This window comes from Narcine bancroftii, chromosome 5 (assembly GCF_036971445.1).
Source record: "Narcine bancroftii isolate sNarBan1 chromosome 5, sNarBan1.hap1, whole genome shotgun sequence".
Taxonomy (NCBI): domain Eukaryota; kingdom Metazoa; phylum Chordata; class Chondrichthyes; order Torpediniformes; family Narcinidae; genus Narcine; species Narcine bancroftii.
Genome location: NC_091473.1, coordinates 147,605,709 through 147,633,204, shown reverse-complemented (window position 1 = coordinate 147,633,204; position 27,496 = coordinate 147,605,709). Strand labels below are relative to the sequence as shown.

Here is a 27,496-nt window from a genome sequence, read left to right as displayed (position 1 = left end):
CTCAATGGGAGGGTTACCTTCCAATGTATTGGAACCATTCTCGGATCCATGCCAACTGAAGCATCCTCTATCTCATTGGTCACCTTGTTCAAGGGTTGTACTCTCTTTTCAACCTATTTATTTTGGTGAAACAAGGTGGAAAGGATTAGGACCCACATCATTGATGGTGTTGGTGAAAGCTGTTACGAACCCAGAGGACTCCACGACCCAGCAGCCATGGAAATTCACCAAGACAATGGTTACTGAAACAAAAGTTGCTTTTAATCTTTGCAAGCAAAGATGCCTTGTAGCTCTTCCTGTCCTCACAAAGCTTTTGTTCTGTTTTCCATGGAGCTTTAGGCCGGGGCAAGGACTTGGAGATGAGTGGCATGCTGACAGGCTTGTTGAAACCCCATTTTGAAGACAGGCTGTGAGTTCTGAGTTCAGCCGGTTCAAAACCCTTATAGTCCTTACAAGAGGAAATGGCTGGCTAGTGTTTCTCCTGAAATAAGACGAACAAGAGGAACTCTGTGGTGACCTGGCAGAAGAAGTCACCCTTGTACCCATGATGGTGCAAGTTTATTTGGCAAGTCACTGAAGTGACTGATTGGAGGAAATCAGCTTGTGTGGCTCCCTCTGGGTTCCATGCCACTGGGCCTGACAGAGGGTGAGGCACGACAGCCAGAGTGACACGGGATTGCCCTGCAGTGGTCTGTTCCAAGACCGTGCTCGCTGGCCGTTGTTCTTACGGATCCTTCGCCCACTGAGTTGGCTGCTGCAGACCGCTATGGAAACTGTTTCCCATGTTCTGCCACAGCTGCCAGCCCCTGCTGCCAGACTGACATGTGCTATTTGCCCATAGCTGGGGCCATTTCTTGGTACTGACAGCTGGGCAAGCCGAGCCTGGGGATTTGAAGTCAGAGTTACCTTCTCCTAGCCTTCTCCTGAAGAGGCAAAATCTGGAAGGCAGCAGGTGGTTTGAACCCACAGATTCACCCCCGGGAGGAGGGAGCTCCACCCGTAACCGAATCCTGGTCGGACTCCTTCCTGCCCTCGTCCCGCTCCCCGGCTTCGAGATGCTCTCCTTTCAGCAAGATCAATATTTAACTTATTACTATTAACTTAACTTAACCTAACTTAACCCCCTTCTAATTCTAAGCACACAGGTATGTAATGTGTATATGTTCAGGAAAGTTTTTTGTTCCACTGTCCAATCATTCACTTTTCACTCCTCCAAGTTCCCCAGTATCAGGCAATTCTCATACTATGCACAGAATTCAACATTTATGAATTTTCACCAGGCCCTGGTGCTTAAAGGTAAATGGTTACCACTCAGGAAGGTTCTTGATGGTTACAGAGAGAAATTTGTTGCTTGTTGGACACATACACCAGCTGATTTCCTCAAATCAGTCACTTCAGTGACTTGCCAAATAAACTTGCACCATCATGGGTGCAAGGGTGACCTCTTCTGCCAGGTCACCACAGAGTTCCTCTTGTTCGTCTTATTTCAGAGGAAACACTAGCCAGCCATTTCCTCTTGGAAGGCCTATAAGGATTTTGAACAGGCTGAACTCAGAACTCACAGCCTGTCTTCAAAATGGGGTTTCAGCAAGCCTGTCAGCATGCCATTGTCGCAGCCTCAACTGCTACTGTAGAACTGACTTCTCTCTCTCTCTCTCTCTCTCTCTCTCTCTCTCTCCCTCTCTCTCTCTCTCTCTCTCCCTCTCTCTCTTTCTCCAAAAGAGAAATCACCTGTTTGTTTTTTTTTCTCTCCCTGCTTGTTAAAACCAAAAAAAAAGTCTCCCAAGGCTCCATACCCAATTTTCAAAAGATCTTACCAGCCTCCGCCTGGTCACTGTTCCATTTGCACCTCCATTTGAAGTCCTTTTCCAAAGCAATTCCATTGTCTCTGCAAAGTCACTGGTGACTTTTGTGAAGTGTACCTCTGTTTGTGAAGTGTAACCTAAGCTAAAGCCCCACAATCTATCTCTTTTAAAGACCTATTTTACCTATAACTATTCTAACACATCCTGTGACAAAACACAACGCTGGAGAAACTCAGCAGGTCAGTGTAGTCTGTATTAGCAAAGGTAAAGAAGCACGAGCCACCTTTGGGGCTTGAGCCCTTCATCAAGATATTTAAAAATGTTGACAGGTGCCTGAACAAAATGGTGGGGGGGGGGGGGTGGGGTAAGATCATGGTCCCAAAGGCAGGAGGTAATAGTTGGATAAGGAACCAGGCTCCTTCCTCTGGCCCTCCCTGCCATCATTTTGCTTACATTTTTCCATTCCTTGATTTCAGGCTCAAGCCTGAAATGTTAGGCTATATAAAGGATACTGTTTGACGTGCTGAGTTTCTCCAGCCTTGAGTTACCACGGTGCCTGCAGAATTTCCAGTTTGATAGAGCTGGCAGCAATGAACAGGTGAAGAAAACGGAAGCCGGCTCATTCGTTCTCCCCTCTGACTCTCCCCTGAATATATACCTTTGGCCAGGGAGCCGATCGTCCAGCTGGCAATAGACGTCCTGCCCTCCTTGTCCATTGACTAAATGTGATGAACCCATGTAGCTAAGCTGAAGATTTCCCAAACTTCCTCCCCCCCCGCCCCCTCAATTGACTTTATCTGCTTCTTGCCCATTTTGCCTCTCTCCAGTAACGGCAAGATGAGATTGGCATGGATGAGCAGGTTTAGGGGTCGGTTTAGAGATCGAGTCGAGATTTTCACAACCATTGATTTTTATGAGGTCTATTGTTCGTCACAGAAGCCAAAAAAAAGGAATGAGTAGTGGGTGAAGTTGAAATTTAAATTCCATAGTATTTAACAGTGACCATGGTTTAAGTTTCCTTTTATTGTCATGTAATAACGTCGAAGTACTCGAGATGGCAGAGGTCGACAGCATCGAGTCCACGCTGCCGAAGATCCAGCTGCGCTGGGTGGGTCACGTCTCCAGAATGGAGGACCATCGCCTTCCCAAGATCGTGTTATATGGCGAGCTCTCCACTGGCCACCGTGACAGAGGTGCACCAAAGAAAAGGTACAAGGACTGCCTAAAGAAATCTCTTGGTGCCTGCCACATTGACCACCGCCAGTGGGCTGATATCGCCTCAAACCGTGCATCTTGGCGCCTCACAGTTTGGCGGGCAGCAACCTCCTTTGAAGAAGACCGCAGAGCCCACCTCACTGACAAAAGGCAAAGGAGGAAAAACCCAACACCCAACCCCAACCAACCAATTTTCCCCTGCAGCCGCTGCAACCGTGTCTGCCTGTCCCGCATCAGACTTGTCAGCCACAAACGAGCCTGCAGCTGACGTGGACTTTTACCCCCTCCATAAATCTTCGTCCGCGAAGCCAAGCCAAAGAGAAAGAAATAATACATTAAAAATGTAACAGGCATGATGTACTTTAACTTCTGCCTGCTATAAGGCAGACAAAGGGTCGCCATTAGTGTCATCTGGTGCCCCCTTACAGCAAGAGAGAAAGAGAAGCAGAATGGAGCCCCTTCAGAGTCACCAAGTGTTTGTGGATTCACCTTCAGCGTCTTCGCAGCCGCACGGGCCCCTGTTCGATCCATCGGTCACCCGGGCTCTCGTCCAAACCTCTGACACGATCAGTGCCCGAGGAACTTCGGGAGCCCATTCTTTGCCCTGAGCACCCACTCGAACCCCAGCCCACGAGCCAGTCTCTAGCAGTCCTTGCTGGTTCCCCCACCCCCGACCGCAAGTGGCCCGCAGCCTGAATGTTAAAATGGCGACACTGCCGTAACGGCCGTGCAGACAGCAGGGAGTTGAGATACAGCGCTCCTGCAAGGTCCAGTTTTCCATTCAGACTGCCGTCAGCTCTGAACAGGCTTGAAATGGCCTGTTAATGGAGCTGACTGTGGTTTTATTTAAAATTTCTGAAACCACAGCAGAAAACCAGGAGACCACCTCCTGTTTGAGACAGAGAATCCGAGGAGGGAACCCACAGGACTGTGACCAGGCAGCAGACCAGTTAAAGGTTCTGCGGCTGAAGTACACATGGGCGACAGGCTGCTGGTCACTCAAGGCGAGGTACCCATGTAAAATGTTGGCTGCTAGCAACTGTGGTCAAGGGATTCCCACCAGGCTGCGGATGGCTGGAAACTGGCTGAAGGGGTACCAGGCATCGGAATTGAGATTAGAGTGGAAGCCGAGGGCACTGGAGGTTTCCTGGCCACGTTGGGGGTTTGGATCTAGAGCTTGGGCTTCTGATGGTTTGGACTGAACCCCATGTGCCTGCGGCAGCGCTGGAGGTGAATCATCGGACACTCGGTGACACTGAGGGGACATTCATTTGCTTCCCTTTCGCTAACTGTAAGGGATGTTTCTGCCATTTCTCCCAATAGCGAATCTGTCTGTCTTACGACAGGCAAGAGCAAATTTTGTGTGATAGTGCACTATTTTTATTACATGAGAATCAGAATCAGGATTAATCGTCTTGAACAATTCGTGTTTTGCGGTAGCGTTACAGTGCAAACATTCATAATAAAACCATCTTTTAAAACCAATGAAAAAAATAAAAATAACCGTGCCTGAAAAGTAAGACAGAGTCAGTGGTTCATTGATTATTCAGGAATCTGATGGCAGCGGGGAAGAAGCTGTCCTTGTGCCGCTTAGAGCTCGTCTTTAGGCTCCTGTACCTTTTTGCCAATGGTAGCAGAGTGAAGAGGTCACTGCCTGGGTGGTGGGGTCTTTGAGGGTAGAGGCTGTTTTTATAAGGCACGGCCTCATGTGGATATCCTCGACAGAGTGAAGTTTGGAGCCTGTGATGTCACGGCCTGGGCTAACAACCCCTTGAAGTTTATCTTTGTCCTGAGAGTTGGCGCCTCCATACCAGGCAGTGAGGCAACCAGCCAGAATGCTTCCCACCTGTAAAGGTTTACAAGAGACTTCAGTGACATACCGAATCTCCTTAGACATCTCATAAAGTATAGCCACTGGTGAACCATTTTTGTGATTGCATCAACATGAAGGAAGTTGAACCTTAGAAATATGGTTTACCTGAATGCTGTAAATGTGCCCCAGTGGTGGTTCCTTTATTTCTTGAAAAGTGATTGCTTCTGAAGTGTCAGGTCTTGTAGAAACCAATCAAAGTTGGCCTTTTTTCTTCTGTGTATTTAAAAAAGTATCTAATTTTTACTTTTCAGCTATGGAAGATTGCCGATGTGCGGTTCCGTGAACTTGGACCGACATCACCACCACTGTCTGTGCGTTCGCCACCTCTGGTTCAGGGTTCCGATGAGCAGGTGGCCCGCTATTGCCGGCGGACTCGGGAGGGGAACGACTGCTGAGACGCCACCGTGCGCGCACTCGCTGCACCCGGAGTGATCTCATCAGCCCTGGCAATTTGCAGGCCAAGTGTTATCGAGCCGGGAAAACTGTGGCTGCATTCAAGCCTGTGTTGCGGGTCAAGGGTGCTGCTTCCCAGCCAGTCGCAATCTTGCCTCGGCTGGTCCGCACCCTTCCTGGCTGCTGCCCCGTCAGTAAATTACGATCCGATGCTCATGCAGAGTGACCTGCCAACAGTGTTACTGACCCTGACTAGTCAATAAATGTGAAGCGTTTTTATTCATTTAATGGATTTCTTTCTTTTCCCAGTAAAAGCAAAGCTTGAATAGATCACAGAATAAAAGATATGTCATTTTTTTTATTATTGTTTACTACCCCATCTCTGTAGTTGTTGCAGTTCATTGAGATTTATCCCAATCAATGAGGCATGACTGTTTATTCTCCTTTTCAACGTTGCTTTATTTGCCCGTTCTGACTAATGCGATATTAATTAAGTGTTTCCAGCAATTGATCCAGCCACCCTGTGGAGTGACAAAGCTTGCAGTCTCTTAACTGTGCCTTGTGAATTGGGAATCGGTGAGTTAAATGAATTGTTTTGTGTGTCCTCCGTTACAGGTGCAACAACAGGACACAGTGTATTGTGATCACAGGTTCAGACGTGTTCCCTGACCCTTGTCCAGGAACTTACAAATACCTTGAGGTTCAATACGAATGTGTTCCCTACAGTGAGTATAAACCTTCTGATTTGCCCTCAAGCTTGGCTTTGCAAGAACTCGCTTCCCTCCCGAAGGACACAAGAAGTAGAGGCAGGAGGGAATCTCTGACCCCCCCACCCCACCCCACCAAGAGCGGTGGAGACTGTTTCATTTGATATATTTAATGTAGAAATAGATTACTATTTGAGGAGCTGAGGTCAGAATAGATCTGCTATGATCACGTTCTATAGGGGAGGGGCCAGTTTGGAGAGTGATCCTCAACTTTCCCTTCCCACTGACATCCCACCGTAAGTAATCCCGATGTCATCGGTACGCTGTGATCAGTAAGGGATTGCTTATGGTGGGATGTGAGTGGGAAAGGAAGGTTGAGGATCACTGCTCTAGATCCAATTGTTACTGAAATATTTGGCTGGAGAAAAATTGTCTTTGGCCCATTTCCTTTGGAGTTCTGAAACCGTGCACATAACGAGTCAATGAGGGATGATTAAAACAGTGGGTTTCAACCTTTTTCTTTCCACCCACATTCCACCCGAAGTAATCCCATACTAATCACAGAACATCGATGGTGCAGGGATTACTTCAAGTGGGATGTGAGTGGAAAGAAAAAGGTTCAGAAATGCTGACTTAGAACATAGAAAACTACACAGTACAGGCCATTTGACCCACAGTGTGGTCCCAACCTAATGACCAACCCTCCCTACAACTTCCCGACTACATTTATTTTTCTCAGTTTCATGGACCTATCTAATGGTCGCTGAAAACGTGCTACTTTATCTGCCTCCGCCATTGCCGGCAGCACATTCTATGTACCCAGTACACTCTGTATGAAAAATGTATCTGTTGCATCCTGTATTGAGGGTTCGTGGGGGCAAGCAGAAAGCAAGCTCCCGGACTTGGATCACAATCATCAATGATCTTTATTAGATAGCCAGTGCCCCTTTTCCTGTGGTAGCAGAGTGAAGAGGTTAGTGGGGGAGGGAGGTCCTTGAGGATAGAGGCTGCTTTCTTAAGACACCACCTCTTGTAGATCTCCTCAATGGAGTGAAGTCTGGTGCCTTTGATGTTGCAGGCCGAGTTAACACCCCTGTGGAGTTTATTCTTGTCCTGAGTATTGGTACCTCTGTACCAGACAATGATACAACCAGCCAGTACTCCTAGAGAGGGTTTTGAGAGTCTTCGATGATGTGCCGAATCTCTTCAAACTCCTCACCAAGTATAGCCGATGGCTATCGGGTTATGGGTCTGAGTAGGGAAGGATTAGATTGTGGTAAAGAACGAGTATATAAGGTCAGCACAACATTGTGGGCTGGAGGGCCTGTACTGTGCTGTAATTTTCTATGTTCTAATTCCAAAGATTTAGAGAAGATATAAATCAAGTGAACCCGATGTTGTTTGTAAATGGAGTTACATGGATTGTAGCAGAGGGTGTTATCTTGTCTTCCGAGAGTCGTCCTCCTCCAGCTTATTGAAATTCAAGGCAGGATCGAAACTGGAGCACTCAGAGAAAACCCACATGGATACGGGGGTGGGGGGTGGGGGGGTGGGCGGGGGGAACATATAAACTCCTTACAGTCTGTGCCAGATTTGAACCTGGCCTGTCAGTGCTGTAACAGCTACACTAACCATGCCATCTTTTTCTTCCAGTTTATTGCCTATCTTTTGTATTTATTATCTTTTCTTCAGTTCTTTGGATAATATTGTTTTTCTTTTAATGAAGACCCTTTTGACTGCAGCAAAATTTTTGGTGCACAATGTTTAGGACATTATCGACGATGTACTGAGATATATAAATTAAATTATCGCAATATGCTGAATCAGAAAATTAGAAAACAAGGAGAGATAAATATTCACAGTTGAAGTTTTTTGAAATAGAAGGAAACCTGATGTTTCAAAAGCAATGCGCAGGTGTGCTGGAGAAACTCAGCAGGCCTGAACCCTTCATTGGGTAATAAGCCCAGGCCCCAATACCTTGTTTACCCTTTATTCTTAATAGACGCTGCTTGACCTGCTGAGCTTCTCCAGCACTTTGGTGCATTAACTCCGCTCAGCACATCTGCAGACTTTCTTGTGGGGAAATCTTGTCCCAACAGTCAAGGCTGGATATTCTGACACAGCATTGCTGGAATCGAGTGCAAAGAAGCAAACTTCCGGAGGAACTCGAGGACTTAACAAGAAGGTTTTGTCCTTGTTTACCATGCCGCGTTGGCAAAACAGTTAGCACAATGCTATTAGAGTACCAGCGACCCCGCTTCGAATCTGACGCTCTTTGTAGGTGTGACAGAGTATATAGAAATGTTTCTGGGAGATAAATTGGGAAAGATTTGTTAGTGTAGGTCACATGCAAACACTTTAAAACAGATCTTATTTGAAATACTGGAGCTCTTAATGCTAGACATAGTGACTCCAAAGCTTTTGCCAGAGCTTTGAAGGGCGCTCAAATGACTTCACTAATGGATTCTTGTTTACCCAAAAGAGACAGATGAAAGTGCATGCTGGCTCTACTATTGTCTGCAGGAGAGTTCTGCTGTTGTAAGAGGAGTCATGTGGTTTTGCAAGCAGAGAGAGTCAAACAGGCTTTCTCTCAGTCTCAGTGAGAGAGAGAGAGAAGCAGAGATCATCTGACAGTGTCAGCCAGCAGAAGTTGCTTGGATTGAAACAGGACAAGCTGGCAAGGTTTTGGAAGACAGCCTGGTCGAAGCCCTTGTGGTTCATGCAAGAGGAGAGGACTGACTGGGTTAATGGGTCTTCTGGGCTCATAATATAGGGAGTCTGTACATCCTCCCCGTATCTGCATGGGTTTTCTCTGGGTGCTCTGGTTTCCTCCCACTGTTCAAAACACAAATTAAAGAAAAGACAGCTCATCTTCTGCCTGGGCACCCTTCAACCAGATTACATTAACATCAACTTCACTGGTTTCCATTAACCCTCGTACTCACCTATCCTTATGTCACCTTTTCTCTCCTCTCCCTCTCCACCCCTCTTTCCCCTCACCTCTGTTTCCACAAAGCCAAAAACAACCCACCTCCCCCAGTCAATTCTCACCTTTCCACTCCCCTGTGTTCCATCCATGCTTTGTCTGAGGGTCTGTACTCGTCCCCCGGCCCATTCTTCCCTTCTCCCCAGCCTTTTAATTCAGGCATCTGCCTGCTTTATACCTAGAAGAAGGGCTCAGGCCCGAAACGTCTTTTCCTCTGATGTGAAACCTGCTGAGTTCCTCCATTTCCATGTCTTTAAAGACCAGATTACTATGACTGCAATTTGGTTTAACTTGACTCAAACTCAAATGCATGTCATGTTTTCCTCAGATGGCAGTTCTAAATGGGCTGAATGACCTTAGATTTCCTTAGCTGTTAAAACAGTGCCAAGTTCCAATGTAAATTTACATGACAGGGGAAAAGGTGGGAGAATGAGGTTCAAAAGGATAGCAAATATGCCATGTTGGAATGGCGGGGAAGACTCAATGTGCTGAGTGGCCTAATTCCATTCCAATGGCTTCCAGCCTCAACGATTCAGATCAAAGTTTCTGGGAAAGAAGGAAAGTATGTTTGTTTTGTTACAAAGCGGGGAGGGGGTAGACAGATAGGAAGAGGAGAATATTTGTGATTATGGTAAGGCCAGAAAGGTCCAGTGTTTGTGAGCATGCCAAGTTCTGTCAGTTTCTCAGTTTTATTCCTGACCTGAGTCAGAGGACAGTCAGCAAAGGGAGGGATATGAATCATGTACAGGTAGCAGAGACTTAGTTCACTCTGGCATCACGATCAACAGTATTTGTAGGATGAAGGGTCTGTTTGGTACCGTTCAATGAGTGACAGAGTATTTTAAGCATTTCCTGGCAAGATCTCTGGTGCACTCAACACGGAACTTTTTAGTGCAATGAGCTTGGAACATAGAAAACTACAGCACAGTACTGTAGTGTCTGCTAACAACAACACTGCTAAAATGAAAGGCGTCCACGCAGCTCAAGGGTGAAACGGCAACTGAACTTTATCATGAATTCCTTGCACTGCACGAGGAGATGGCCCACTTCCTGCGAGGGGCACGCTGACCCTAGGAAGTGACGTCAGCGCGTTGCGGTGTTGCTCGCCACCCAGCAGCGCGCAACGAGGAAGCGGCACAGGCCCCCGGGCAACATGTGCCGCCAACTGTGGGCTTCTCCTCGGAAGGGAGGGGGGCCCACGCTATCTGGTGTCGGACGACTGGGGTGGCAATTCGGCCCGTCTCACCGCGAGGTCGCTAGGCCCACTATGCCTCAGGCCCTTTGGCCCTCGATGTTGTGTTGCCCTACTGTATATATACCAACCAAAATAAAACCTTTACTATATCATAACCCTCTATTTTTATTTCATGTACGTGCCTGTCTAAGAGACTCTTAAATGCCCACAATGTTTCAGCCTCCAGCACCATCCCTGGCAAGGCATTTTAGGCACCCACAACTCTCTCTGTTAAAAAAAACATACCCCTGATACCTCCCCTAAACTTCCCTCCCTTTACTTTGTACACATGTCTTTTGGCGTTTGCTATTCCTGCCCTGGGAAAAAAGTTGCTGGCTGTCTATGCTATCCATGCTTCAGAAACATATAGAAGTCACCTCTCTTCCTTCTTCGCTCTAAAGAGAAAAGTACCAGCCTCATAAAACTTATTTTCCAATCCAGGCAACATCCTGGTAAATCTCCTCTGCCCCCTCTCCATAGCTTCCACATCCTTCCTGTAATGAGGTGTCCAGACTGAACACAGTACTCCAAGAGTAGTCTCACACAGATTACACAAAACTGCTGGTGGAACATCGCATGTCACACAGTGTTCCCTCTGTAGCAACGATGAAGGTACATAACCAGTGTTTCGGGCCAGAGCCCTTCGTCAAGATAAGAGCTAAAAGCTCCAGTATAAAATGGTTGGGGGGTGGAGCACTGTCCCACAAATTATGGGTTGATGATGGATGGGAGAGCTCGAGAGAAAGCAGCTGAGACGTGATTGGGGGAGGAAATGGGGAAGAGAGGGAGACAGGGGAACCGGAGATGTTAATGCCATCCAGTTGGAGAGCACCCAGACGGAATATTAGGTGTCACTCCTCTATGGGTGCATAGAACGGCTTGTGTTTTCCCACGCCAGTTCATCTTTGAAATGTGTTACAAGTTCATTGCTGTGTGATCACTGTTGTCATCTCAAGATGGACTGCCAGTGCGAGCAGAGAAAGCTTCCGTGAACATGCCAGAACATCCAAGGGGTCAGGTGGCATCCGTGGAGAGACAAAAATAAATGGCCGACACGGCATGCTCTTGACCCTCCATTGAAATAGACAGCAGCATAGTTTTGACCCAGTAATTCGCTTGACACCTTGACACTGAGGTCCAGTGATGAAGGGCGAGAAAGGAAATAATGGAGGTGTATAAGATAATGAGGAGCTTGGATAGGGTGGACAGCCAACACCTTATCCCTGGGTGACAGTACCAAATACCAATGGACGTCTGTTTAAGGTGAGGGGAGGAAAGTTTAGGGGAGACGTCAGAAGTAAGGTTTTTTTTTATATAAAGTGTTGGGTGCTTGGAACGCATTGCCTGGGGTTGGTGGTGGAGGCTGGTACAATAGAAACATTCAGAAGATTCCTAGACAGGCATTTGGATATAATAGAGATAGGTTATAGATAGGGAAGGGTTAGATTATTTTGGAGAAGGTTTCCATAGGTCAGCACAACATTGTGGGCTGAAGGGCCTGTACTGTTCCGTGTTCTAGAAGATCCCTGTGACGGACAACCCAGGGTTTGGTGCCATTCAAGAAGTGGAGAGTTTGGGAGAATATTCCAAACCCTTCCTGACCACGTGTTGGACCAAAACCCTTTTGAACATCCTAAATGTACCCAGTTCTACAGCTTATTCACCCTCAGTTACAATGTGCAAATGCTGCTCGTTCCACGTGTTCACCCCTCTGACATACGATGCTTTTCTAGATACCCTGTCAGATATCTATTTATGCTTCTCCCCACAAGTGGAAATGTTTTCTCCATGCACGGTTCAAAAAAAAACACACATTCATAATACTGCTTGATCACTCTGCATTGACAATAAACAGGTGGAATTCAGTGGTTCAGGGAGCATCTGTTGAGAGAAATGTTCAGTCGATATTTTGGTTCATTCGCCTTTATCATACAATAGAAGGCCATTCAGCCCTTTGAGTCTGCACCACCTGTGATTCCTACATGTTCCTCATGCCACTTGATCCCATGAGCCATAAGGACTACATCCAACTCGCTTTTGAAGATACCGAATGAATTAGCCTCAACAGCGTTCTGCGGTTGGGAGATACACAAGTTCCCAACTCACTGAGTGAAGACGTTTTTCCTTGTCTCAGTCCAAAATGGCTTCCCTCTAATCCTGAGTCTGTGACCCCTTGTTTTGGACTTCCCCCACATTGATAAGTCCATGCTTAGAGTATTGTCGCCTCATTACAGGAAGGATGTGGAAGCTATGGAGAGGGGTACAGAGGAGATTGATCAGGATGTTGCCTGGATTGGAAGCAAGGTTAGCGGAGCTGGGGATTCCCATTGGAGCAAGGAAGGATGGGAAAAGTAATAGAGGTCTGCAAGATTATGAGAGACATAGATAGGGAGGACAGCTAGCACCTTTTTCCAAGGCTGGCAGTAGCAAACACCAAAGGAGATCTGTAGAAAATGAGCAGAGAAATATTTAGGGGAGACATCAGGGGTACATTTTTTACACAGTTGTGGATTCCTGGAATGTATTGCTGGGGTTGGTGGTGGAGGCTGGAACAATAGGTGCATTTAATAGACCTCCGGTTCTCAACCTTTTTCTTTCCACTCATATCCCACTTTAAGTAATCCCTAGGCCATCAGTGCTCTGTGATTAGTATGGGATTGCTTAAGGTGGGATGTGGGTGGAAAGAAACCACTGTTTTAATCGTCCCTCATTGACTCGTTATGTGCATGGTTTCAGAACTCCAAAGGTAATGGGCCAATTACAATTTTTCTCAAGCAAAATATTTCAGTAACAATTGGGTCTAGAGCAGTGATTCTCAACCTTCCCGTCCCACTCATATCTCAGCTCAAGCAACCCCTTATTAATCACAGAGCACCAATGGCCGAGGGCAGGGGTGGCCAAACCACGGCTCGCGAGCCACATGCGGCTCTTTGACCTTTAATATGCGGCTCGTTGCCGGTCTCCCCCCCTCCCTTGCCAGCCCGACTCGTGCTGCCGATCTCCCCCCCCCGCCCACCTGACTCACACTTCCAGTCTCTCCCCCTCGCCCGCCCGTCTCGCGCTGCCGGTTTCTCCTCCTCGCCCACACGACTCGCGCTGCCAGTCTCCCTCATCCGCCCGACTTGTGCTGCCAGTCTCTCCCCCTCGCCTGCCTAACTCACTCTGCCAGTCTCCCTCGCCCGCCCGACTCGTGCTGCCAGTCTCTCCCTCTCGCCCACCCGACTCGCAATGCCGGTCTCTTCCCCCCCCCCCCCCCCCGCCCACCCGACTCACGTCTTTAATAGCCTGATATCTGTAGCATTCTATTTTAGCCATTAAAAAATATGATTATAATAAGACTAATTTTGTAAGGTGGAAATCTGATTAAAATCTCTCTAATTTTTTTGGTTTACTTTTTTTTACATATTTGTGTCTGTGATTACAGAAACTAATACAAATTAACAGTTTAAAAACTGCAGGCACGAATAAATATTATTGCATTTAATAAGCATTTCTTAAAATTTATATAACATTTTTGTAACAATAAAAACGTCCGTGTGAATTTTGTTCATGTCCTGTGACTCTCAAGCTTTATCGTTTGTAGCTCTTACATTAAGCAAGTTTGGCCACCCCTGGCATAGGGATTATTTAAGGTGATATGTAAATAGAAAGAAAAAGGTTGAGAACCACTTTTATGGATTCTTAGGCACATGAATGAAAGAAAAAGAGTTATGAGGAGAGGAAGAGCTTAGTTTTCTTTTGGTAGGAATAGATTGGGCGGCACAGCATTGAAGGCCGAAACTGAAGGACTATGTGCCATAATTTACAACAGAGATGAGGTGAAATTTCTTTAGCCAGAGGATAGTGGATTTGTGGAATTTGTTGCCACGTGCAGCTGTGGAGGCCAGATCCTTGGGGGAATTTAAAGGGGAAATTGATAGGTATCAAGCAAAATATTTCAGTAACAATTGGGTCTAGAGCAATGATTCTCAACCTTCCCGTCCCACTCATATCCCAGCTCAAGCAACCCCTTATTAATTACAGAGCACCAATCCTTCTCGGGGTACCTTGGGATATGGGGACAAGGCCGGAACTTGGAACTAGATGTGAGAACAGTTTAGCTCAGGTAGTTTTGACGGGGCAGACTCGATGGGCCAAGTAGCCTGGTTCTCATCCTTTTTGTTGTCATCTTGTGACAACCAGTAGATAAAAAAAATGGGGTTTGGCACTGTTCAGCATGGTTTTTTTTTCTCTTTTCAAGGGATGCTCGCATAACCCACTACATTATGCATGGGGTTTCCTTAATTTAAAATAAAATTTTGGTGGGGGGGGGAAGAGTGTTAGGTATGACGCCATCACCTGTACGTGATGACATGGGGTCACTTTGTTAGAGCACCATTTTAGAATGTAGTAAAGTATCAATTAATCCACAGCCTGCCGTGTCTTTTCCTATTACGAAGCATGCTAAACATAACAGAAAGGCCTGTTATGTAATGTTCTATGTCTATTGGGAACCTTCTTCCTGTCTAGTCCTTTCTTACTTTTATTTGTCTCGAGGTAATTCCCTCCCGTTCATCGAAATTCCCATGAGTCGGCCCCATTCCCCCAACCCCTTTACTGAAGAAAAGAGGGTCTCACCCTGAACTAATCTGTACACCATATTTCTGGTCAGATCCTTCTCTCTACTGTTTTCCTCTTTGAATGATGTTGATTTAATTAAGAACTGCCTGGATTTTCAATAGAGCGTGATAACCTTGTTATTTCAGACTCATTGCAAACTCACTCATTCTACTTTGAAAACTTAGCGTCATCCAAAATCCTGCCTGATATGTGGAAGGTCCTGTTCGCTCAATGTCTATTGATCCAGATGAGCTTTTCCTAAATATTGCCTTAATTTTTTTTTTGAGTTCTCATTATCCTTGAAATCCATTGCCTGTTGAAAGTTCTAATTGCGTTAAAAAGAAGAAAATCTGGAAACTTGTCACCAGTCTTGCTCTTGATTTTAAATTGGGAATCACTCTCTCATCCCCCCTCCCCCCCCTTGTCTTTCTTATCTCTCCTCCATACCTTCCACTCTCCCCATCCTATCTCTTCTACCATCTTCCCTCTTCCCATTCCTCTCCTGCCTCCTTTCTCTTTCCATCCCTCACTCTCTGTACTCCTTCCACTCTGCCCTCCTCTCTTCCTTCCTTCTCTCCTCCTTTCTATTCCCCTTCCTCTCTCTCTCCCTCCCTTTGCCTTTCATTCTCTACATACCCACCTCCCCATCCTATCTTTTCTCCCATTTTCCCTCTGCTAATCCTTCTCAACTTCCCTTTTCACTCCTCTCTTCCTTTCTATCCCTCACGCTCTCTACTCCTCCCTCTCTGACCTTTTCACTCTCTTCTTTCCTTCTCTACCCTCCCTTTCCTGTCTCTCTCTCTCTCTCTTTTGCCGTCATCTCTGCCATTCTCTATCTCTCCTCCACACCTTCCTCTCTCCTTCCCCTCATTTTCCCCATCCTCTCTCTCTCTCCATCTTATCCTCTCCCATTTTTCCTTTCCCTGTCCTTCTCACCTCCCCCTTTCACTCCTCCCTTTCTCTCTCCCTCACTCACTCCTCCCACTCTCCCCTCATCTCTCTCTCTTCCCTCCTTCTCTCCCCTCCCTTTCCTTTTTATCTCTCACTCTCGTCGCATTGATGGTGATTCACTTGATAATTTGCTTCCCCCCCACCCCCCCACCCTTGCCCCTGCCACACTTGCCTTGAAGTATCACAGATGGGAACAAAGCTCAGTAATCTTTGTCTCTGATGTTCAGGATGGGGAATTGATTTGCATATTCCATTGCAAAGCTCTGGAGTATATGAACATGTCCCTTGGTTCACTGAGGCAGTTAATCATTTAAATGCCATTGGTTACAAGAATTCACTCCAAAGAATTCATGTAAACATTCTGCAAAAAATTGACGATTCTAAGACGCTTGGTAAATTGCTCTGTTTTACATGGATTCTGCTTCACTTCTTGAACCTGCTTATAACATTTGAATCCAACCATGAATATTCAGCGATGTACTTACATGGTGTACATGCAGAATCCATTTGCATGTGCCAAACTCCTGCAAAAGAACAATATCAGGCAGAGTTTGGCAGTAGTGCCATGCTAGGCAGTTTGCAGGCATGGCTGGATGTGGATTGAGGTGAATCGAGGGAGAGGGCTCTACTATGGGATAAGGGCCGTCGCCAAAAGTAACGAGGAAAAATACGCTTACGCAAAGAGCAATAGTGTGTGAGAATAAAAGGGATCTTGTTCCGGATTAAGTAAAAACACAATGCTGGAGAAACTCAGCACCTTGTGATGGATCATATCATATTTCATGTTGTTTATAGATTTTTTCAGAATTAGATAGATTGTGGGAGTAGTGTAGGTCACAAACGTACACAAACTCTTCACAGAACAGATCTCATTTAAAATGCCAGACCTCTGCTCCAACCAGGCTCCGAGTGCCTTTTTGCAAATGCATATCGAGACTTCACAGGTAGGTGTTAAGTGGACATGCTGTGGAGTAATGGATTATTGTTTTGGAAAACAACAGATGAATGGACTCAGAAGATTGGGTCCGATGCCGCAATCTGTCTGGATGCAGTTTCCCTTACTGAGAAGGTCATGTGGTTTTGCAAGCCGAGAGAGAGAGAGAGAGAGGAGACTGAACAGGCTTTCTCTAAGAAAGAGAGAGAACTGGTTTTTGCAGCATGGCAAGCTGGTAGCTTGTTGAAAACCCATTTTGAAGACGGGTTGTGAGTTCTGAGTTCAGCCTGTTGTGAACCCTTGTAGTCCTTACAAGAGGAAATGGCTGGCTAGAGTGTTTCACCTGAAATAGGGGAAACGAAAAATAACTCTGTGGTGACCTGCTGAAGAAGAGGTTAACATTTGGAAAACCCTGATAAGGCAAGTTTCTCCGGCAAGACACTGAAGTGGCTGTTTGAAGGAAATCAGTTTTTGTGTGTCCAACGAGCCACAAATCTCTCTGTGAAACCAGCAAGAAACTTCCTGAGTGTTTACCATTTAACTTTAAGCACCAGAGCTTGGTGAAAATTCATCCATGTTAAATTCTGTGCACAGTACAAGAATTGCCTGATTCTGGTGAACTTGGTGGAGTGAGAAGTGAGATTGGATTGTGAATCAAAGAACTTTTCTGAACTTACACACACATTACATACACGTGCGTTTAGAATTAGAAGGCGGTTAAGTTAATAGTGATAAGTTAAAGTTTGACCTTGTTTTTATGTTTAAGTAACCATTTGTCTTGGTAAATTTCTATTGCTGCCGGGTTTTGGGGTCCTCTGTTCCCGTAACAACATCAAAAAGGGTTTGTTATTTAGCAAAGATAAAGATACATAACAAATGTTTCACGCTTGAGCCCTTCATCAAGGTATCACCTCACATAACATAAATATATTGCACAGTAATTTGATTACATTTCTTTATTTGTTTACATGTGTACGTTGAGTACAGTTTTTTTGCACGACCAATAAATGGTGATTCTGCCGCACCTGCAAGAAAAAAAAATCTCAGGGTTGTATGTGATGTCATGTACCTACTCCAGCAATAAATCATAAATCATTAGGGCAGCATGGTTGGGGTAGCAGATAGCACAATGCTGTCACAGCACCAGCGATCAGGACCAGGGTGCAAATCCCACAATGTCTCTACGTTCTCCCTGTGTCTGTGTGGATTTCCTCTGGGGGCTCCGGTTTCCTTCCACCCTTCAAAACGTATGGGGATTGTAGGTCCATTGGGTGTAATTGGGTGGCACGGCTCGTGGGCCGAAAGGGCCTATATGTCTAAAATTTAAATTTAAACTGAAAGTACTCCAATCGGAGAACTTTCAAACGCCACTCACTCAGCACAAGAAGGTCATGATCGAACCTGCTTCCCTGGAGATGTGCCACTCCACTGCCCTGTTTTGTTCTTCCTCCTTCTGTCAAGGGCAGCGGACACAAACCATCAGAGACTTGCATATCTTTCTAGGGTTTTTATATATGTTTCTGTGTTCTACTCTATGAGGTCTTTCCTCGCTATGCATGTCAGCTTGGTCAATCGAAGGCAATGGATTTGTTTGGTGGGGTGCCCTGACCCCTGTCGAGCTCGGTTCTGTGTTCGTACACAGTGAGGCCGGAGAGAGAATGGAAATGTTTTGATCACAATCTCATCGCCGGGTTGGTAAATGCAGCCGGGCTGGTCGGCCAAATCATTACCACTTCTCGTGGCTCTGCTCAGAGAGACAGCTCTACGTTATCAATACCATGACCTTGCATTAACTTCACTCCTGCTTTGACTCCAATGCCATATGTAATGGAATACGATCCTAATGCCATTATCTCTGAGCATTTCTCGAATTTCAAATAGAAACCTGATCAACCCATCCAAGCTTAGTCGATTGATTGCACGGGAAGTTTCAGCCAGTTCTGTTGAAGTTGTATTTAAGGTACTGCTTGTGATGTGTTGAAGCGTCTGCCTGTTGAATGAATGAACGAACACGGACTACAATCTTTCCACTATGACCAGCCTCTAAGAGTAGCCAAGAACCACTCTTCTGATGCGGACGATTCTGCACATTCTCACACCCTAAGCAATGTAATCTCCAGAGGTTTGCTGTGCTGTACCACTAATCTATTTATCCAATCCAGGGTCACCAATTGAAGGTGGGGTGATTAATGTCTCCCGTATATGCCCTCTCCATTTTAAGAAAGAAAGCATGCAGAGTTTAATTCAGCCCTCTCCTGTTTTGATGCATGGGCATGTTGAATTGTGGGAGACCTGAGAGTATTGCATAACCCATGTTAATCTCTGTTCTTTTTTCTTGCACTTTTTTTTTCATTCTCTCTCCCAATGCTTAAAATAGAAGTGGAGCAAAAAGGTAATTAACCGCACACTTCCCGTCACCGATCCTTGGTATTGTGACATTTTGGCTGTTTGACCACTCCCGCTATTTAAGTCTGCATCTTCCCTCCCCAACTCCCCCTCTCCCAACTCCAGGGTCTCTCTAGGGAGCCTCGATTTGGTACGGCTGCGATAATTGATCCAGCCCGGGCGAACAAAGTGACGGGCGCTGTAGCTGCTGCCCTGGCGGACATCTGGTCTGGCAGCTTCTCCCTGCCGTCAGTGGGCTGCCGCCTGCCTTGCTCACCGCACGCCTCTGTTCACCGGCGCTGCCTGGGTTCTCGCCCGGGTCGTCCATCCGACGCCTAAAATCCAGCGATGAGCACGTTGCCGCATCCCAACCCCAACCTTTCCTCACAACAACCACCTCCGCACTCCCCCCACCTTCACCGCCATTCATCTCACCTTCTCTACTGCCGGAGCTCTCAGCAACATGACGCCACTGCACGACTGCAGAATGTGTTTAGCTGGTCTTGCGTGGCAATTCTACAAAATGGTCGACGTGGGTGTTTAACTTCTTTTCTCCTTTGTTGCCTGTTTCTCATTGCAGTTTTCGTGTGTCCCGGGACCTTGAAAGGGATTGTGGAGTCGGCCTATGTCACAGAGGCTGAGCAACAATCTGGCGCCTGGTGCAAGGACCCGCTTCAGGCTGGGGACAAGATCTACTACATGCCGTGGACTCCCTACCGCACGGACACCTTGATGGAGTACGCTTCGCTGGATGATTTCACTTCCAGCCGCCACACCACCACCTACAAGCTGCCACACCGGGTGGACGGCACTGGGTTTGTGGTGTACGACGGGGCAGTCTTCTTCAATAAGGAGCGGACGCGGAATATTGTCAAGTACGACCTGAGGACTCGGATCAAGAGTGGCGAGGCCATCATCGCCAATGCCAACTACCACGACACCTCACCCTACCGGTGGGGGGGCAAGTCAGACATCGACCTGGCGGTGGATGAGAATGGCCTGTGGGTTATCTACGCCACCGAGCAGAACAATGGGATGATGGTGGTGAGCCAGCTGAACCCGTACACCCTCCGCTTCGAGGGCACCTGGGACACATCGTACGACAAAAGGTCGGCCTCCAATGCCTTCATGATCTGTGGTGTGCTCTACGTGGTGCGTTCAGTATATGAGGACAATGAGAGCGAGATGGGAAAGAACTCCATTGACTATGCCTACAATACCAACCTGAACAGAGAAGAGTATGTGGACATCCCGTTTCCCAACCCTTACCAGCACGTGGCTGCCGTGGATTATAACCCACGGGACAACCTCTTGTACGTGTGGAATAACTACTTCATTCTGAGATACACCCTCGAATTTGGACCTCCCGATCCAGCTCAAGGTCAGTGTGTCGCTTCACCATCTCTCTTCCAAAGTTGTGTGTTCCTTAAGACAAAGAACATGGACATTTATAGCACAGTACAGGTACTCCCGGAAATACGACCGTAATTGGGACCAAAGAATTGGTTGTATGTTGAAATAGACGTAATTTGGAATTTTGACCGCGCGCAAGGAGTACTGAAATCTTAAAGCAAACTTTTTAATCAAATATTGTATTTGACAAACTATAACAGGGATACAGGGTATGATAGGGTTGACAGCCAGCAACTGTTTCCAAGGGTGGGAATAACAACCACGGGAGGACTCGTGTATGAGATTAAGGGAGGGAGGTATAGGGGAGGCATCAGGGGTACATTTTTTTACTCAGAGAGTTGTTGAGGTCTGGAATGCCTTGCAAGGGGTGGCGATAGAGGCTGAAACATTAGGGGCCTTTAAAAGACTCTTAGATAGGCACATGGACAAAAGGAGAGGGTTATAGAGAGGGAGGGTTTAGCATTTTTATACGGTTCGGGGCAACATGGAGGGCCGAAGGGCCTGTATAGTGCTGTAATGTTTTCATGTTTAATATAAGTGGTAGAGTGTGGGTACTTATTTTGTTAGTCGGCGTCCTGAGGTCCCTAGGCTGGGCGCGGTCATTTTGGTTCTTGTGCACATGCGCGAAACTTCGGTTGGTGCATGTCCGGTGGGTTTGCGTATTGGAATTCGATTGGCCCAGGCGCAAGAATTAGGCACCCTGACGATATTGAATTTGTGTCCTTAACTCTTGTGCCTGTGCCAACCGAAGACTCGCGCATGCGCACAGGAATCAAGATGGCCACACCCACCCTACGGACCCCGGAGTGCCGACTAACAAGGTCAGTACGCACACCTTGACTCTAACATGCCCTGTTATAGTTTGTCTAATACAACATAAACTGCGTAAATTTTATAACTTATATAATTTTTAAAATTTGGTTGGGAAGTACCTGTACTAGCCCTTCAGCCAACAATGTTGTGCCGACCAAATAACTTACTCTAACCACTGCCTAGAATTTCCCTGCTGCTTAACTCTCCATTTTTCTCTCTTCCATGTACCTAAATGATCCTGTTGTACCCGCCTGTCTCCATCACTGTTGCCTGCACCCACCGCTCACCTATTACTTCCCACCCTGTCCTTACTGCCAGGCACCTTCAAACTATGTCCCCTCATGTTAGCCATTTCCACCCTGGGTAATAAGCATCTGGCCGCCCACACGATAAATGCTTCTCATCATCTTGAACACTGTCATGAGGCTTTTTTTTTCCAAACACCCTCCCTTCTTTCTATCATCCAGGGTGCGGCCAAACCAAAACTTGAGGAGCAACACATTAAATTCATCCTGGACACCCCTAAACCCAACATGGATGTTTCTAATTGTCCACAATCCCCATCTCTACCTGACTCCACTGATTCCATCTCTTCCACTGCTGTTCTTACTTTTCTCTCTAACCTTCCCCATCCCCACGTGGTCTCTCCCTCCACCTCTCCCACCTTCTGGCAAAAGTGTTCCAGGTCTGTTTGAAGCAAAAGCAATTGACAAAGAATCGTCCTGATCAGCGGTTCTCAACCTTTTTACATCAGGCATGGACATCGACAGGAGGGGGCCCCATCTTTTGCAAGTGGCTCCATCTTTACCTCGCGCCGTTCTTGCTTCTTTCTCCAATTGCCCCCCCCCCTTCCCAATGGTCTGTAGCTCTCCCTATGTCTCCTCCCCCTTCTGTCCACCACCCAGCCCTGCCCTAACTTCTTTCCCTCTTTAAATCATAATTTTAGTTTAGCCTCAGTGAAGGGGGCCCGATCCGAAACATTGCGACCGATATTTTTTCCCCACGGATTCTGCCTGAACCATTGGGTCCCTCCGGCAACTCAATGCTTGCTCAAGCTTTGAGCACCTGTAGCTGTGGCCTCCTTCTCCTTTCTGCAGAGAACAAGCAAAAAGCCAGTTGGGAAGAGAAGGGAGGACTGGCGAGGTCGAGCCCCTTCCCAGACCACTGACTGGTGTTTTGCTTTGGTGGAAAAATATTTTCATTTGTCAAAATTATTGCCTTGTTTTGTGCTTTTGTTGTGTCCAACAGTAATATTAGTCTTCACCGCATCACTGTGGACACCAGACTTAACAAGCTCAGGTAAAAACATAATGCTGGAGAAACTCAGCAGGTCAAACAACTTACATTATGTAGCAAAGATAAAGAGCCGTAGCCAATGTTTCGAGCCCACCCTCAGCTTAATGAGGGCCTCAAGTCAAGCCTGAATTGTTGTTTATGTATCTTTATTGTTCGACCTGCTGAGTTTCTCCAGCAGTGCACTTTTACTTCAAGCACGTTGTCTGCAGACTTACGTGCTTTACATACAACAAGCTCATGTCCACCAGCAGTGTGCAGAACCGCAGACTGAGAGATACAGATCCAGATTATCAAAACCTTCAGCTGCACAAACTGAAAGTGACCAGTGCCAGTGGATATTTAAGAAAGATGTGGGAGTGGGGGTGGGGGGGGGGGGGGGCAGTACATGGATGGGAGGGATATGGTCTTGTGTGCAGGGCAGTGGAACTAGGCAGGATAATAGTTCAGCACACACTAGAAGGGCTTGTTCTGTATTATACCGTGAGTCTTTGGAGAGAGAATCCATGTTGTTTGCTACCCTCGACAGGATGTAGATCAGTTGGGAAGATGGGCTAAGGCGTGGCAAATCCAACTTAACTCGGACAAGTGTGAGGCGTTTCACTTGATAATTTAAAACAGGGCAGGACTTGCACATCGAATGGCAGGAACATGGAGAGGGTTGTTGAACAGAGAGACCAAAGGCTACAGGTGCATCATTTCCTGAAAGTGGCAACTCCGGTGAACAAGGAGGTGAAGTAGGTGTGTGGCACACTTGCCTTCACTAGGAGTACAAATGTTGGGACCTCATGATTCACACTTGGAGTGTCGTACACAGTTCTAGTCACCCAGCTATTGGAAGGACGTCAACAAATTGGAACAGATGTAGAGGAGGATCACTGGGATTCTGATAGGACTAGAGGGGGTGAGTTAAAGGGAGAGGTTGGACAGGCTAGGCCTTTAATAACATATAACCATATAACAATTACAGTACGGAAACGGGCCATCTCGGCCTCTCTAGTCTGCACTGATATGTGAACTCCACTAGTCCCACCTACCCGCTCCCTCTCCATAACCCACCAATCCCCTCACATCCATCCACTCATCCAACCTTCTCTTAAATGACAACATTGACCCTGCTGCAGCCACCTCTTCCGGATGGTCCCAAGAGTGAAGGGAGCAGAGGAATGTTTGTAAAGTAATGAGGGACATGGATAAAGTGAATGTTCCCAGTCTGTTTCCCAGGATGGATGATCCTAGAACTAGGGCGATAGATTTAGAGAGAGTGAAAAGGGTCTTGAGGGGCAACTTTTTCACTTTGAGGTAGGACCGAATTTCAAAGGAGTTGCCAGAAAAGACTGTGAAATTGGTGCACAATAACAGCTTTCAAAAGACATTTGGAGAGATGTATGAATGGGAGGGGCTGAGAAGGATATGGAACAAATACCGATAAATGGGATTACCTCAGGGTGCCAACTTAGTTGACAATAATAAGTTGAGCTGAACCCTTCCTATCCATATATCTGTCCCAAAGTCTTGGGAGCACAGGTATCATACCCCTATCTCCAGCCTCTTCTGCCAGTTCCTTCCTGATGCAATAAAGCTCAGTGTCAGTCCATCCATCTGACAGGACCCATCCACAATACCAGGTGAACCCCGCGATCCCTCCAGACGCTTTATCACCTGCCGACCGTCTCCATATCAGTGCTCGCATATCAGACATCCAGCATCAACAGAGTTCCTAATTGACCTCGGATCAATAACCTCAGCAAAAAGGAACTTAGAGAGACAGGAAGAGGCAAAGAAAGGATGGTATAGAGAGAAAGAAGAAGAGAAACACAAAAACTGCTGAGATCTTGAACAAACAAAAGCCCTTTTTACTCAGAGATCCTGCAACACTGCTGTAAAGAAGACCCATCATTAAGCTGGCTTTGCTTTTTTACACTGAGCCAAACACCAGCATAACGCAATCGGTGCTGAGACTACTTCCACTCCCAGGTTAAAGGCAGGGCTGCAACGATTCCCCCGTTCCGTGTTCGTACCTTTTACACAGAAAGGCATGGCACAATAAAGACAATATTCTCGCCTTGAAGAGGCTGTGTAAAAGGGGCTTTGGAGAAGTTGGGGGGGGAGGAATTCAGTAGGTCAGGCAGTGTCAATGGAGAGAAGTGATCAATGTTTTGGATCGGGACCTTTTATCGGGACTAGCGTAAGAAGTTTATCAAGAGGGGATAGGAGGGGGAGAAGAAGCTGGGGAGTGGCAAAGAGGTACTAGGGGTATTGGCCACAAGGTGGGAGGTGGTGGGGTGGGGGAGGTTAGCGAGAAAAGTAAGAACAGCAGTGCGTAAAGAAGAGGTGGAAATGGAGAGGTGGGGATTCCGTAAAATTAGGAACATCCATGTTCGGGTCGTCAAGGAAGAATGTGTTGTTCCTCAAGTTTGGGCTTGGCTGCAGCCAGAATGAAAGAAAGAAGAAAAGGGAAGGTGCGTGGAAAGAAATCCTAGTGTTAATTACTCATTCCTCACTGCCTTGAATAGAGAACATTTCAAATCAAGCATGTAGTCTGACTGGAGTTGGACATGGGCTGTAGCCCATAAGGAGGGGCAAATCTCCTCCCTTCATGGAGATTGGGTTTCTATGACAATCCAATGGTTTTGCAGTCATTATTGACAGACAATTGCGGTGGTTCATAATGATAGACCAGGCAGTTAATAGGATGGGTAGGTCACACAGCATCCATAGGGAATAAAAGGTAGCCAACGATGTGGGCCTGACTCGTTCGTCAGGAGTTTCAAAAAGGAAGCTGAGGGTAGGGGAGGTACTGGGGGGGGGGGGGGAAGGGGGATAGGAGCACATGCTAACATTTTTAGGTGGATGCAGGTGGGGGTGGGGGGGGAAGAGAAAGAAGTGATGGGCGAGAGGGCAGAGGGCTAAGAAGGATTGTGTGCCCCCTTTTAGAGGACAGCTACATGGATGGGAGGGGTATGGTCAGATGGAGGATGATGGAACCAGGCAGAATAATAATTCAATAGGGACTAGATGGGCCAAAGGGCCTGTTGCCATGCTGCAGTTTTGGGTGGTCCCGTGGCTTTCATTCTTGGAATTTTGACGTAAATTCCACAGCATCTGTGTTGGGTCTAATTTCATTTAAATTTCCACCTACAGCACAATAACTGGCCCTCGAGTCGATACCCCGAAATGTACCAGTTTACCTGCATTTTGAAGGGTTGGAGGGAACCTGAGCACCTGGAAAAATGCACGCAGACATGGGGAGAACGTGCAAACACCTTACAGACAGCCCCGGATTCAAATCCGCGTCGTTGGTGCTGTAAGAGCGCCACCCTAACAGTGCCGCCCAGTATGAACTGGATCTCTTGATCGAAACACAAAAGTCTGCGGACGCTGTGATTTTAGTAAAAATGCAGAAATGCTGGAGAAACTCAACAGGTCTCGTAGTGTCCATAGGAGGTAAAGATATGTGACCTACGTTTTCGGCCTGAGTCTTCCTTCATGGTATGAGTAAAAAGTGGACAGGTGCCTGAATTAAAAGGATGGCCAGAAGTACAGGTCAATTGACAAAAGAAGTTAATTGGATCTGGATAGGAGAGAGGAGAGAGAGGGAAGGTGAATATTGATTTGGGGAGGGAGGTTGATTAGGACCCTGTGGAAGCAGAGCTGGAGGAAAGGAGACCGAAGGGAAAAGGGGAGAGAGAGAGAGAGAGAGAGAGAGAGAGGAGGGGGTGGCCAATGGAAACTGGTGATGTCAATGTTAATGCTATCTGCTTGAGGGTGCCCAGTCAGAGAATGAGGTTGTTCCTGTCTGGCAGATCAAGGACAGACATGTTACCAAAGGAATAATTAACAAAGGGCTCCGGCATCAAATTTTGGTTTTATATCTTTACCTCCCATGGGTGCTGCGAAACCTGCTGAGCTCCTCAAGAACTTCACCTCTGGAGTTTATTCTTGTCCTAAGAGTTGGCCTCTCCATACCAGGCAGTGATGCAACCAGCCAGAAGGTTCTCCATGGTCCACCTGTAGAAGTTTGAGAGTCTCACAAAGTATAGCTGCTGGCGAGCCTTCTTTGTGATTGTAACGTGGAGGCTCTAGGACAGCTCCTTGGACACCCAGGAATTTGAAATTCTTGACCCTCTCCACTACTGAGCTCTCAATAAGGACTGGGTTTGATCCCCTGAAGTCCACAATCATCTCCTTTGTTTTGCTAATGTTGAGCGCAAGGTTGTTTCATTACACCATTCAACAAGCTGATCTATGCCCTGTACGCTTCCTCATTGTCGGTTGAAATTCTGCTGGCAACTATGGTTCTATCGGCAAACTTGTACATAGTATTGGATTGTGCTGGCCACATAGTAATGGGTGTATTATGAGTAGAGCAGTGGGGTAAGCCTGCATCCTTGGGGTGTGCCTGATAATCGTGGGGAGAAGATGTTGTTTCCAACTCATACTGACCATGGTCTTCCAATGAAAAAGTCAAGGATCTAGTTGCAGAGGGAAGAACATAGGCCAAGAATTTCTAGCTTTTTGACCAGCACAGATGGAATATCTTGTCCCCAAGATGACTGTGGTGGAGAGGAAACAGTCGCCTACCTCTTTGCAGAATGCAGATTTGCTCAGAGAGTGTAGAGAAGGATCATAGTTCATCCTTCTTCAGCAAGACCTGTCCCAGATCCTATCACTCAGTGATTCCATGATAGTTTGTTGCATGTTGTCATGACACCTTCTTAAACAGCTGCATTAAATGTTCATTTCTAGCCAAAGGATTTTTATTGCATGCACAGAGGGTCCTGGCATGAGGGGGTAGATGAAGCCACGTGGGTGGGGACATTTTAGACAATAAACAGTCGGTACTGGAGAAGGGCAATTGGCCCGTCGAGCCAGCACCGCCATTTTTCAGATCG

General features: G+C 46.7%; 1 protein-coding gene across 11 annotated transcripts in view; it reads left to right on the top strand.

Annotated features, from left to right (window-relative positions):
* The window catches only part of adgrl2a (adhesion G protein-coupled receptor L2a), a 905,078-nt gene that overhangs the window by 760,812 nt on the left and 116,770 nt on the right, over nucleotides 1-27,496 (top strand). For all 11 annotated transcript variants that reach the window (XM_069939357.1, XM_069939367.1, XM_069939363.1 and 8 more), the window contains 2 exons: nucleotides 5,902-6,011; nucleotides 19,663-20,463. In XM_069939357.1, the coding sequence (XP_069795458.1) occupies nucleotides 5,902-6,011; nucleotides 19,663-20,463 (911 nt within the window). The remainder of the gene's footprint in view (nucleotides 1-5,901; nucleotides 6,012-19,662; nucleotides 20,464-27,496) is intronic.